Raw genomic sequence first — 14785 nt, 5'->3', positions numbered from 1 at the left:
GTGGAACACATGGGTGAAGGCTGATCACTATGTGGGGGCATTCTACACTTGTGGTAAGTGTACGACCTGGACAGGTCTTGGTGTAGATGTGTCGTTTAAGGACCGTTACGACACACTAACCGAGGTCACTATGATGGTCACAGTGAGACTTGATCTAAATCCTGAAGTGATAATGGACACTGGGTTATGTTACTGAGCTCTTTGACTCATTCGCTAAAAGGCTATTCATGCTAATCACAGCTTATGTCTTGGAAGTTTTCTCAGAGCATGATTCGAGTGGGAAGTGATTTACAGATACGGAATCCAGCCTTCCTGAAAGAAGGTTAATGTTCACTCACCTAAGGGTTGATTCCAGAACCGATAGATTGCTAGCACTTTCGAAGTAAGTAACGTTCGAAAGTATCTTTCGCTGGGGAAGCAACAATGCTTAGGGCTGATATGTATCAAGAGAAGTATAACGGATAAATTGACTTCTCTTGACACGGGTTGAACCTGGAGGATCTTGATCACGAACTGACTATATCAGTGGACACTCGTCACGATGAGTAAATATAATTCTAGTATAAAGGAGAGTTCAGTCTTGGCTTACAAGGTGGAGTATTTGACCAAGATTAGACGAATCGATGGACAAAAGAGAAAGGACTATTTCGTCTTTTTCATCGGATTTGTTAAGCTCCTATTACTAGGTCCATAGTCCCCGATTCGGCTCTGATAAAGGCGGATAAGAACTTTCGTATAATAATGTTTATCATTATTAATCTCACTTGCTGTAATTGTGATTGACAGCATTAATTTTGGAAAACGGGTATTCGCATAATTAAATAAATATTTATAGTAGAATTGTTTATTTATTGTTTGATCAAGTAAATAAACAATTATTAATTATTTGTTTATTGTTGGACCAAGTAAATAAATAATTAATTGGGTTTTAAACAATTGGGCCTTGCACACATGAAAAGTCGAATTTGGGAATTTTGGCATTAGGGTTTGCGCAAATCCCCTTGGCCGTGTGCCTAAAATTCGAATTTCATAATATTGGTATTTACCAATATTTTCTCTTTAGTTGTTTAAATAAAGGAGAGAGAAAAATATAAGATATTGTCCTATATTTTCTCCTTGTTTAAAGGAAAGTATTTAGGAGAATATTTAGGAGAATAATATATTCTCCTTTATTATCTCACCAAATAAATTATTCTCTATTTAAATAAAAGAATAATATCCCATAGATATTGATCTGATTGATGAGAGAAAAAGTAGGATTCACTTGTTGAGATCCAATGGCCTAGATTTAATCCACTAGTGTGAACACAATAAAAGGAAATAAAATATTCTGGAAGATTCCATGAATATCTCCTTTTACTACTATAAATAGGGGTTCATGAGAAGGCAAAAAGAAAGATTTTTTTGAAGCAATTTTTGGTGAAAATTTCGTGCTCCCTAGCCTACCTTGGCCGAGCACTTCTGCCTCTCTTCCCCTCGGAAATTCGTTTCCATTCTTAGTAAAATAAGAGCGAGATCTCGAAACACCTAGTTTCGTGATCTAGTGAGATAAAGACTGTGCCCACTCATCTTTCTTATTCGCCTCGGAGATTACGTTTCGGAAGACTAAGGTGTCATCCTCGAGTCCTTCATCAAGACGACTCAAGACGAAGACGGATTGTGAAAGCTTTCAGTTCGTGAGCCAAAAACTGTAAGTATTCGTTTTTCGTTCAAATCGGTTGCTTGACTTATATGCTCTCGTGAATTAAATTAATTAAACATAACTAGATCTTGTTAATTATAACCATAATTTAATTAGCTTATGATCAGCGTAATTAATTATTTTTCCGCATTAATATGGTTATATGGTGGAATAATCTCAAAAGAGGCGCATCGGAGCGATTGTTCGTGTCTGATGCGTGCTCGATCCACCAACACGTACTAGTCGTCTATTGACAACTTGATGAAAGTCGTTCTAGTTGGCTAGTTCAAAATTAGACAACTAGTAATAGTTGAACTAGTTGCCTCGGTCGACTTATGAAACTACTAGTAAATTAATCAAAATATAGGTGTGATCATCTTAAAATATACAAGTATAACTTGAGAACTTGGATAACTAGAGAATAGTCGACTAGTTGTTATAGACGGTCTTTCTGGTCGTACTAGTCGTCTATTGACAACTTGATGAAAGTCGTTCTAGTTGGCTAGTTCAAAATTAGACAACTAGTAATAGTTGAACTAGTTGCCTTGGTCGACTTATGAAACTATTAGTGTGTCTTTATAGTCAAACTTAATCAACCATTAATTGGTGTAATCATTAAATTTCAATTTTGGTCGACCGGTCCAACTAGATAATAGTTGTACTAGTCGAATCGGTTCATTTAGATCACTTTGACTTTGTCTGGGCAACTAGTTATACTAAATCTTGGTTGTTTCAGTTGGCAAAAAAATATTTGGTCGACCGGTCCAACTAGCTGATAGTTGTACTAGTCGTACATGTTTATATAGTTTACTTTTGCCTATGTCTAACTAATTAGTTAGATTATATCTTGATTGTTTCAGTTGTACCTGTTGATAAATAAAATAAGAAGTGTAGAAAAGAGTCAATAAAAATTTAGATACTTGTTGCAAAGTTCATACATCTTCAACTCTAATATTTAGTAGAAAAGTTCACGGATCATCAAGTCTAATTCTCAACCCAAAAGTCATACATCTTAAACTCTAATATTCAATAGAAAAATTCACAAATTTTGAAGACAAAACAATACAAACAACTTTACGGGAGCCAATGATCATGAAAAATCTCAACCGCCATCTTCTCTCGATAAAACATCATAAGTGAGTCATCCAATGCGTTATAGCCACACCATTGCATGTCGAACTCGATGAACTTGATTGTATAGACGCCACAATCTCCACTGCAATAATATACAATTAGTTATTACGTAAAAAAAAAATTATACACATACCGTGTATTATGAGGAAGGTTGCAAGGGCGCCGATATTGCCATGGAGCATTAAGAGAATCCGCAATATGCCCAAAAAAATTTGAGTGCCATAGGATCAAATGAATCATCGTCCTAATTGGCAACATAAATTTCTCCATTTCACTTTCGGAGAAACATTCTAAATTACAATCGAACACAACAAGCTCGGTGTTTATGATATCAATCTTGATAGCAACCCAATGTTTCTCACCAACATTCAAAGGAAAGTATATGGAATTTGCTCCACGCCACGATCTCCCAAATTTGTGAGATGTTCCATCGAAATACTTCATGAATGCGACATCGATTACGTCTTTGTTACTTCCATGGTTGATTCTTATAAATTGGCCAAAGATCTCATCCAATACAACACAATCTTGCTTGATGATATCATGATATTTGTTTTGCCTTTTCCTAATTCCATACATCGCTTCCTCTAAGTGCTAGAATATTAAAAGAAATTCTACGTCAGATTATATTGTATAATAACAAAAAATTTCCAAATGAATTTTACATAAACACATACCTCACTCTGAAGCCAATCGCGCGTTAAAATTTTATCGAAGAATATCCACGGTCGACTTTCGAGACCACAAGAACGTGGTAATTTAGATGGAGAGTCGTAGTATTCCTTGAAAGAGCTTCGCATATCATCCGGTAAACGCATCGGATCATATACCTTTATTGCGCCTTTTGCGAAACGTTTTTTTTTTTTGCAAGGATCGGTATATGGATCTTCCATATATCTAGATCTCTTACTTTGCCTTTGTGGTCTTTCATTCCCATCAACATGTAGACGTTTGTCCACCCCATCACCGTCACTCTCATTTCCATTATTCGCGTTATCCATCGAACAAGTTGGAGTAATATAAAATCCATCATTTTCTTTATCGGAGTAATGATTTAAAGAATTACCTTCGTGCTCATCCTGAATGTCAACCGCAACATTAGACGAAATGGAACTTCTACACGCTCCTAGAACTTCATTCATTTTGGCCTCCATTCGTCCCTCCAATTGCTCAAAACGAGAAATGACCTCTAGTCTCAGCACTTCAATCGCTTGATCTACTTTTGCCTCCAATGCTACCTTCAATTGATCAACTTGAGAAGTAACATGCAACTCTAGTTGTCTAGTTGCTTGAGTAGATGACTCAACGCCCACACCGACTTGTTCTTCTTGTTCATTTGTACCATCTCGCTCGTTACTTTCAGTTTGAAGAAACGTGCATCTTCCAACAATATCATCCGGGTGCGCCAAAAATGAAGAGATGAAAAGCAAGACCGTCATCTTCTTTTTTTCCAATTGTAGTGTCGCGGCCCTCTTTTTTCTTGCAGCAGCACTTAGCTTCTTTTTTGGACTTCGACCTTCTTCAGAAAAATCACTCAACTCTAACAATCTATCCCTCATATCCCTATACGAAATCACCTTATTTTTCTCAAAATGCTTATCCCTAAACGAGTTAGTACCGATCTTTTTCCATCATTCGGGATATTTTGAACACGGTAAACCCGATATCAACGCATACTCGATCATAGAAAATCGAATTAGTTTACCGTTCACAAGAAACCATACTTCCATTTCCTTTTTTTGATTGTATTCGACGACATAACATCATCCACAATGGCGTCAAATTCATGTCCAAGTATGTGGGGACTTCAATCAAGTGCCCAAATTGAGTCTCTTTTAACCAATCTCCTTCATTCTTCTCTTTATCATAAACTGTTTCGAAAACTTTAACGAACTCCTTCAATCGACATTTAGTTGATAATTTACACTTGAAGTTCATCCTCTCTGGAATCAATCTCCATTTGGGCCGAGGAGTATCAAAAACCTTCAAAAATACACCTAATGTTTTTTATTTGCAAAAAAAAAAAAAAAAAAAATTAGTACAATAAAATTGGATGAAAAAGTTACCAAATTTGTATCGTCACGAGTGCCATCTCCTTCTCCATCTTGCAATGTTCGATCATTTTGCGGAACTAAATCCGTTTCTTCTGATCTATCTCCATATTCCATATTGCTTCTAGCAAAAAAAAAATAATGATAAACTTGTTTTTTAGTCTACTAGGTCGGCATAATTTGTGGAAATGGGACTAATAACTGAAGCTCACAAAAAGCAAGTATTTAGCCTAAGTGTTCATTATGTTTCATCTCACAAAAGGAGCTAAAAAGCAACAGATGAAACAACAATAACAGATGCTTCTAGCAAGTATTTGCTTTTTAGTCTGAGTTCTAGGGATTGGATTATGAAATTCAGCTACCTAACTTGTTATAAGTCAGTAACAGATGCTTATTTGATTAAAGAATTGTGATTACTTGATTAGCAAAACAAATGATTCAAGCTTTATGACCTTTCATCTACGAGATATCCTGCCAAATGGTTCCTTTCACTTTCAAATAGAAGCTTCTTTATTTTCTGAAGTGGAGTATTTTGGTAAAATTTTTCAGAAGCCACATTGTAATCTAATTCGTTGTGCAACATATAAAAATGACAGGCTGTCACTGAAGGAAGACAAATGATTTTGGAAACAGTAGAAGCTAAGACAAGTTCTGATACAAGTAAGAAAAAGAATGGTCGTGTTAGAGGCAATTCAGCTTCAGGCCGAGGGCGTGGTTCAAGGGTTAATGAGCAAACAAAATCACAAGTATGTACTCCAGCAGTAGTACCTTCAAATGGCCATCTTGAAAACTCATATCACAAGGTACCCTTTTGTCCCTCTTATATGTTTAAGTTGTAAGCAATATTAAGGGGAATTTAATGTTTCATCATTTGGGTTGTTTAAAAAAAAATGTTTCATCATTTGGGTCAGGATTATGTTGTAAGACAAGACTATGTATTTCAGCTATTATTTTTATGTCATTGATTTTGAAATTTTGAGGCGCTTACTTAAGGACTGAACATTCATTTGATTTTTATAGGTGATTTTGTCAGAGGAAGTTACTACATTACGGGCAAAAGTTGCATCTTTAGAGGAAGAGCTTCGTAAATCACGTCAAGAGGCATCCGAGTATGAAACACTATGCAGACAGTTAGATAAGGTACCTTGAAAAATCATAGAATTGTCTAAGTGCAAAATGTGTTCCTTGAAGCTATCTATTTATGTTATCTTCAAGCATATATACATGTAAGAAATGAACCTCTGTCCTTAACTTTCTTCTACCATTTTTTGGTGCAGGAATTCAAAGAATAGAAAGACAAAGAACAACAAGTGAATCTCAAGGTGTGCATTTTTAAACAGCTCAACTACTTGTGTTTTTTTTATTTATTTATTTTTTATTTATCGTGTTTCAGATCGAAAGTTACTTTTTTTCAATTTTAGTTGAATTTTTGTGGCACGAAAACAATTTTGATTTATTATTTGATATATCTAGGCTGCAAGCTTTTTCATTCATAGTCCTATTGGTTTTGACTCTGCTACATGTACTTCAATTGATTGTATGTGAAAAAGGATTTCCATCATCAAAACGTTTTTGTTCATCACGGACTCCCACTTCTAAAAAGCAAGTATTTAGCCTAAGCATTTTCACTTCTCAAACAACAATAACTGCAGGAGAAATAGAAACAACATCAACCATCAAAACCGACCCAAATTTCATAATCCAATCCCTAGAACTCAGACTCAGATTTTAATAGAGGAAAATTTTGAATCCCGGACCTTATTATTGAAGAACTTGATCGTCCGACGACGACCACCCAATCCTTTCCGACACTCGAGACAGACAGTCGTCCTCCGTGCGTCCAACTTCCGGCCGCTACTTGCGCTGCTCCCTCTTCCTTGTTCTTCGCCCGACCGCGCGCCTCTCCTCGTCAAAACCTCGCTCTTCTTCTTCCTCGGCCGCCCCTTCTTCCTCTGCACGACTTCGCGACCACGCTCAAGCTCGGTGTTTCTCTCTCTCCGTCTTTTTGGTTTTCCGGCCTCCCTTTCCCCTCTCTTCGCTTCTTCTCTCTTTCTCTCTTTTTTTTTTCTTTTTTTTTCGCGTGTTCTTGGGTTCCTGGAATAATGAGAACTACAGCGGGATGGAAGGGAGAGGAACGCTGTACTAAAAAACCAGGTTTTTAAAAAAGGATAATTTAGTCTTTTTATGTTTTTTGGAATTTAAATTGAATAAATTTAATTGTAAAAGGAAGTGAGGTTTATAACCGGTCCTTATACGCAAAGAGTAGTAAGGAGGAGGTTATTGGTGCAAAAAGCCTCATCGTTTCATCTATGGTTTTTTTTTTCTTTTCAAAATCATGATTCGGTTGTAATGTGCTTACTTTTGATCCTTATACCCTGGTTTTATCGACAGAAAAACGGGATTTTTCCGGAGTATGAATTGGGGCTAGAAGGCGTGAACCAGGCAAAATTGGCTGGTGAATTATTTCAAAAGGTTCTTTTTCTTTTTTGAAGAATAATCTTTGAGTAAATTTCTGAGGGGATTTGGTTTTTTTTTTTTTTTTTTTTTTCTTTTGGTTAAAGTTTATTGAATGTGTAGGAATTGAAGGAAAACAACGTTCCACATGAAAATGTTCGAATCTGCTACTCGCCATTTTCAAGAACCTCCCACACTGCCAAAGTCGTTGCGTCTGTGCTCAACATTCCATTCGAGGGCTTTGAATGCAAGGTAAAAGCCCTTTTCAATTTTTTTTTTTTTTTTCCAAACAAAATACCCAAAGCCTTTCTATTGGAAGCATGTATAATACTTGTACTCTCACACATGTAGGTATGCTTAGCCAATGCATGTGATATGATTCTAAGACTGTGTAACACAGATCATAGAAGATCTTAGAGAGCGTTACTTTGGGCCTTCGTATGAGCTTCAGTTACACAATGACAAGGTTGGCTAATAGTTGAGATTTGTTGACACAGTTGCTGAGGTTGAACCTCTTCAATAATTATTTAGTGAATAGTATGCAGATATATGTGCTCTTCATGAGAAAGACCCTTTCATGAGGGCAGAAGAAGGTGGAGAAAGTGTTGATGATATTGTTTCAAGGCTCACCAAGGCTATGGCAACCATGGAGGCTCAGTTTAAGAGGTAAATTCTTCCTTTTCTTGTGATTATTGAGCAAACAAAAGGATGTTCGAAAGATAATATGAGATGACATAATTAATATTTGTAGCCATCTAAAAAGAAAATATGAGATGTTCGAAAAACCATCTAAAATAACATCAAGTGAAGAGGAAGAAGAGATGGTGGAGTTTTTATTTTTATTTTTAAAAAAACCCTTTTAAAAAATGAAGCTTATGAGTTTTGTTGTTATAAGATATAACACATATTACGAAAAATAAAAATCTTCAATTGAGAGTTCGAAAAGAAAATATGTAAAGAAAACAATAATTGACGAAAAACTCCGATGGTGAGAGCAGAGGTTTGAGGCATTTGTGAAGAAAGACTCACGTTCCCAAATCTAAACACTATCTATATATATGCTGCTCTATGACCATAGCTGCTCTTGTGTGATGATGATCCTGCACCTGAAAACAATCATGAAAAAAGACAACAAGGATATCAATAGTGGCACACAAAGTGGATACCAAGAGAAAATCCATCACTAAGCGATTAAGTTGTTGTAGTGAAACTTAAAGACCTAAGTCGTTGATAATTTTCACGCTGTCAAATACATAATACAATTGATGGAGTGATAGGTTTTTGAGGTCTGCTGTGAGATGGTGCTAGGCGCCGGAGTCAACAACCCAGTAATCACACAATGAGAAGCAAGTTCAACCAATTGGATAGAGAAAGCATTGATCATTGTCGTGTGGTGTGACTTTGGATACCACAAGCTTGCCTTTTCCCAAGTAGCCACGAAGGTGTGATGGGTCGATAGTTGGTGAAGTAGTTTGAGGACTCGACAACAATTTGACGATAAAACGGGTTCGGTCGTGAGAACAACAAAGGCCATAGATGACTATGGAGATAACACGTGTTTGGTCGGAACTGCTTGTTGCACGTCTTGATCAAGTAGCTTTTTGAAAAGCTCATCAAACTCGATGAGTTCTTCTTGGCGAGCAAACTTTTGTTTTGATATTCTTGGTATTTGTATATCAAATAAGACTGTCTACGTGTTGTACGATTTCGTTTCGTTAATAATATTTTATTTCTAATATACGTAAATTCTCTATATATATTATACAAATATTATTTATTAAATATGCTAATTTATTGGCCACCAGCATTTTTAATCTTTATCATTGATGAAATGTGTACTTTGATTGCAGGCTAACAATATTGATCGTTAGCCACGGCGATCCGCTTCAAATTCTTCAAGCGATACTCATTTCATTGCAGGAAAAGAATGAACTCGATCACAACGGAAACTTTGAAACAACAATTCAAGCAGTGAGTTAGTCCCATCTTGTCGCAACACTGAAAATTCGCATTGCGCACCGGAGCTACGAGCACTTACATAAGAATAAAAACAATATATGAATTAAAATTTGGAGTGATTGTTTAACATATTGTTCACTAGATATTCCTGGGAAATATAATGACAATTGATCAATGCCTTTGGCGTTGCAATAAAATATTGAAAAAACAATAATATATTTTTAATTTGGTTGATATTCACTTTTCTCTCTTTGTAATTTTGACATTTTAACACAAGTCTATCTCATATATTTATTTTCTTCTTCAAGTTTTAAAATAATTTATATTTTGAATTACATATGTTAAATTATATTCAACACATATTAAACTTAGCAAATTATATATGTTAAATTATATTCGAACATGCAACTTAATTGGGATTACATATACGAGTGGGAATAGGTTATTTAGGCCAGTAGCCACCTGTCCACCAATGAGAATAATTCATCTTCATTTTAAATATATATATATATATATATATATATATATATATAGTCCACCTGTCCACTACAAATAAAATAAAATAAAGAGTAAATTAAATTAGTTAATTTAATTTAGGTTTTTTTTTAATACAAAGTAGTCAATTCAAACTAAGTGTTTAACTAAATAGCTAAGGTTTCATAAGTTAGTGTATTTTAGCTACTTATAGTGTAAAAATAATAATACATCCTTAATTTATGGGTGAAATCGTTTTTCCAAGATTTTCAAAATAAGTAATCTAGGTGTCAAAAATTTTAATCCACTATTTTTTTAAGGGTCCATTAGATATATAGCCATATTTACATGTATGATTTTCTATTTAGCCAACATTTAGTAAATATTTGATAAATATTAAATAGCCATAAGACAATATTTACCAAATATTTACTAAAGATTATTTACAAAATCATAAGGGCAAACTTGGATACCGTAAATCATTCATATGCTACCACGTAATCATTGTGGCTATTTACCAAATATTTACTAAAAGTAGGCTATATAGCAATCTAAAAGTGTAAATATGACTAGTTTGCCAATTATTTGTTTTTTTAATGCACTTTTTATATATACCAATAATTTCAAAACTAATCCCATCGTCAAAATTAGGCAACAAATTTTCAAAATATTTAATCATGCTTTCAGTTTCAAAACACACAAACAAGTTACATGATTTCAAAAATAATTATCGTGTCTTCAAAATATCTAATTGATACGAACCACGCCAATAATGTGATGGTGACCCGGAATCAATGTTGGTGCCTTCGCAAACCAGGATCTCAAGTTCGATGATTCCGCGAATCAACGGCTAGAGAGATGCGAACCTTGGAATAATGAGGACGCCACGAACGAATATGTAAGTTCGCTTGATAAGTCGGGAATGAACGCTACAAGGAATATGTGAAACCCTCAAAACTAACTTATAAAGAAATTTAGATATTTCATAGTAATATATGAAATTTATAGTTCAAAGTTTATGTTAGTACAATATATGTGAATTTTTGTTTGGATTAATTATTAGTTTATGGTACAAGTCAGGGCCGGCCTAACCCTTAAGCGGGTTAGGCAATTGCCTAAGGCCCCCAAAATATTGAGTAGAAAATAAGCCCAAAATTTGAGTGAATATAGATTCACTTTGCTCCAGTTGATGCCAAAGTTTTAAACAAATAAAGGCCGAAATATTATTATTTGTCTGACGAAAAGTTTTCTCATATACCGAGACAATGTTGCTTTTGACTGATTTGATAGTCTAAGCTAATAATGAGTATTCTTTCCCTAAAAAAGGCCCTTGTACAGTTAAACACTCGTGAAAACACTTAATAATATAAATATAAAGATAAATCACAAACATGTACAATAGTATATTGGGAGTTGGGACTATTAATCTACAATTCTACATCAATACCTAAACAATATTTTACACGCCAATGCATCATTGTATGTGCATTTTTCTTCAAAAAAAAGTCAATGAGAGCTAGAGACAAAAACAATTTAGGAATTTCCTAATAATTACATATTATAATCTTGAAACCAAAACAATTTAGGAAATCTCAAATAATTATATATTATATTTTAAAAAACGTTATCAAGCTATCTTCTAATATCAACTTAAGTTTTCCTATGATGAATTTTTAAATATGTATGTTACTTAAGATTTTAGGGTTGAATGATGAAAATAAAATGAGATGCGAAAAAACACGTACATTTAGAAAGCGCGAAAGACTATAAAACAACACTTTGGGGATCGCATAGCTTTATAAAGTGCAAGAATCAAACGGAAAATATAACGACAGATTTAATTAAAGACGGTGTATTATTTAGATTATTATGATTGAATATTATTATTATTATTTTAACATTTTTTTTTGTTTTTTAAAAAAGGCCTAATTATTTTTTTTCGCTTAAGGCCCCCGTATACGTTGGGCCGGCCCTGGTACAGGTTGTGTACTTTATTGATTTATTGTGTAAGCATGTTAGATGTTACGTTTTGTATATATGTGATGTTTGTGTAAATATGTGTAGAAATATATATATATATATATATATATATATATATATATATATATATATAACTTTTGAACTTATGCGTATATTAAAAAAAAATTTATTCTTAACAGATTTTATATATACGGGTACGTACTAAGTTAGCTAGTTATTAAAGGACTTGTTAATATTTGATATATATATATATATATATATATATATATATATATATATATATATATATACTAATGATATACATATATATCAAATTAAGCGTGCATATGTATACATACGTGTGTGTTTATGTATATATATTCGGTTACTTTTGTTTGGTATGAGATATTGTCGATTCTCAAGAGAATATATTATATAAATATATAATTTTTTTTTTTCGTTCGACGTTGGAATAAAAAAAAATCACGTTCAAATCTTACTCTTATAAATAGCGTTAGCAAATTAGGGTTAAAAATAATAAAAATCAAAATAAATAAAAAATTAAAAAAAAAGTCTACACTCTCAGCCCCTCTCATTTTTCATCTTTTTCCTAAGAGAAATTGCCTCATTTGTCACTAATTTCATAACACTTTCTCACTTTCCACCAAAACACTAATTTATCCCAAAATGCCGCCGATATGTCAACATTGTTGACATCTCATAGTGAATGGCAAAAATAGATGTCAACATTGTTGACATAGATGGTGACATTTTGGGACAAATTATTGTTTTGGTGGAAAGTGGGAAAATGTTATGAAATTGGTGACAAATGGGGCAATTTCTCTTTTCCTTATCTCTTATCCCAAAAACCATAACCACCAAATAGATAAATATTTTTACTCTTTATTCTTGATTTTAATGTGCGTTAAACACTAATTCTTTTACAACTGTATGATAAATTAGGTATGTACTTCATATTCCTTCTCAAATTAATTTCTATTTTGTTTGTGGTTTTATTTTTAAAAGAGTTTATAGATCAAAAGAAGGTTTTTTGTTCGGATTCAATTAAAATCAATTTTAATACGCTTACCGTGGCTTCAAAAATAATTATTTTTTGTCGATTCTTTTTTGAAAAAGTTAGATTTAAAGGTTTTCTATTTAAATGTTATGTCGAATAATATGTTTATCAAATACAAAATATTTTCCGATTATTCTCTAATCAGTGCTCAGACCTAATTCGCTAGTCTGGCCTTATTCTAATTTTCAGACCTTATAACGTTTATATTGGCTATACAAAAATTATTATTTTGCGTTGATTCTTTTTTAAAATGCTAGGTTTACATGTTTTCTAACTAAAAGTTTAATGGGAAAATAACAAGATCGTGTTTAATCGAAATACGAGATTTATCTCTTCGATTTGTAGAAATCTCAGACATGTCCCTTCAATTTAATATAAATAGCATATACCTCCCCTAAAAAAATGTTATATTATAAATATCACTCTTTTCGTTTATTTTTTACAAAAAAAAATAATTTGAACTCCCCAAAATACCCTTAAAAGAATAAATATTTATTTACTATTTTATTAAAAAAATCAAAATCTCTCTTTATAATATTTATATCATGTTTTTATTTCTAGTCATGTTATCATGTATATTTATGTCATATGTCATTCATGCATGTAACGAAAATAACAAAGTGAAAAGATAAAGATAAGGAAAGGAGTCGTACTGCCTCGAGCTACAGAGATCTTAAGGAGAATTTCTCGAGGCAACTTACAGGCCCAAATGGAGAAATTTCTCGGGCCGAGGCCCTAATGAGATCATTATCTCACTCTGTCATTATCTCACTCCGGTATCTCGCTTATCTCACTGCGTTAGAGTTTTTCTCAAAAGTTATAAGTTTAAAAAGATGGAACGAAACTATGGGAAGCTCGCACCCTCGTAGCTCGTTTCCAAAGTGTGCACTGAAATAGGTACAACTATCCTAAGGACACCCCGAACTAAAAGTTGAATCAAGAAAAGAAAGATCACGTCATCAACTAGTTTTAAAATACTAATAACCGGTTCATGCATTGCATTACTATTTTTATTTTGTGAGCTTTATATTATTCTCATTGAGCGTAAGCTCATTCCTTCGAGACAAAAATATACATATGTGTTGTAGGTAAACAACTTGCAAGGAACTGAGCAGGGCGGACTAGCGGCGTCGATAGCAAGAGGGTTGAGTTATGGTTATCAAATACAAAATAAGTCTTACGTTACAAGTCTTTAAAAAATAAATTTTAATGTTTTTATTTTCAATTATTTCAAATTTATGAAGTTTCAAAGAGTTTTCTAATTTGGTTGAGATTTAGAATATGGATTATGTTTTAGTATATTTGTCGTTATGTTTGGTTTTAAATTCGTATTTTCAATTTTGTTTAAGTACTTCTCATGAAATGTTTGATATGCAATCTTCGTATTTTTCGTAATTGCTTTTGTTTCTTTTTAGGATCTTTAAAATTTTGGTTCGCCTTTATATGATGTGTTATAAAAAAAAATTCCTCCATGTTTTCTAAAGAATTTTCTAAAGTTTAAAAAGTAAAATAAGTAAGATGGTCAGAAAAGTTAGGTCATCATAGAATACCTTTATAAGTTCAGAAGTTTCTTCAAGAAACAAAGAGAATACCTTGATAAGTCGGGTCGTCTCTCTCTCTTCAAAAAGTCGTCTTCGAAGGTGACCACAAGTCACTAATGGACTCCCTTTCAAAGGGACTAAGTTGTCCACAGTGGAAACTATCTCCAGTTTTTTCTAGCATATAATTTCCATGTCTATTTTTCCTTGTTTTTCCTTTGTTTGGGCTCCTCGTGAGCTGAATGGTCTGGCTCACTCGTTCTGGCTAGAATGGGATGGAGCCACTTGAGGACGCTCCTCCCTCTGTGAGGAGTTTTTTCCCGGTCGTTGTGGCTAAATGAAAAGTACTTCTTTTAAAAAAAAAAATTGACTATGGCCAGAATGTCATAAACTTTTAAAAATTATAAGAGAGAAAAAAAGTAAAAATAAAAAATGTAAATAATTCTAACTAATACAA

At 33.4% G+C, this 14785-nt stretch overlaps 2 protein-coding genes and 1 long non-coding RNA gene across 3 annotated transcripts; 1 reads left to right on the top strand and 2 right to left on the bottom strand.

The window, feature by feature from the left end:
* Positions 1–2755: 2755 nt before the first annotated feature.
* On the bottom strand, positions 2756–4265 carry LOC149389442 (uncharacterized). The gene is made up of 3 exons (XM_089622628.1): positions 3493–4265; positions 2949–3409; positions 2756–2897 (listed from the first exon to the last, which is right to left on the bottom strand). The coding sequence occupies exons 1-3, from the start codon at positions 4252–4254 to the stop codon at positions 2756–2758; spliced, it is 1365 nt and encodes a 454-aa protein (XP_089478754.1). The 5' UTR covers positions 4255–4265.
* Positions 4266–4379: 114 nt separating this feature from the next.
* LOC149389441 (uncharacterized) lies at positions 4380–6977 on the bottom strand. Its single transcript, XR_016300933.1, has 3 exons — positions 6624–6977; positions 4882–4987; positions 4380–4798 (listed from the first exon to the last, which is right to left on the bottom strand). It is a non-coding gene; the product is annotated as an uncharacterized LOC149389441 (long non-coding RNA).
* Positions 6978–6985: 8 nt separating this feature from the next.
* Positions 6986–9504, top strand: LOC149389440 (uncharacterized). The gene is made up of 7 exons (XM_089622627.1): positions 6986–7005; positions 7097–7178; positions 7258–7338; positions 7444–7572; positions 7721–7786; positions 7859–7986; positions 9171–9504. Exons 1-7 carry the CDS (start codon positions 6986–6988, stop codon positions 9298–9300), a joined length of 636 nt encoding a protein of 211 aa, XP_089478753.1. The 3' UTR covers positions 9301–9504.
* The last annotated feature ends 5281 nt before the right edge of the window (positions 9505–14785 follow it).

The sequence above is a fragment of the Urtica dioica genome, chromosome 8 (assembly GCF_054948205.1).
Source record: "Urtica dioica subsp. dioica isolate 48M chromosome 8, U.dioica_male_clone48M_v1_H2, whole genome shotgun sequence".
In the NCBI taxonomy this organism is placed as follows: Eukaryota; Viridiplantae; Streptophyta; class Magnoliopsida; order Rosales; family Urticaceae; genus Urtica; species Urtica dioica.
Note: the sequence above shows the minus strand (reverse complement) of the source record. Positions and strands in the feature narration are given on the sequence as shown.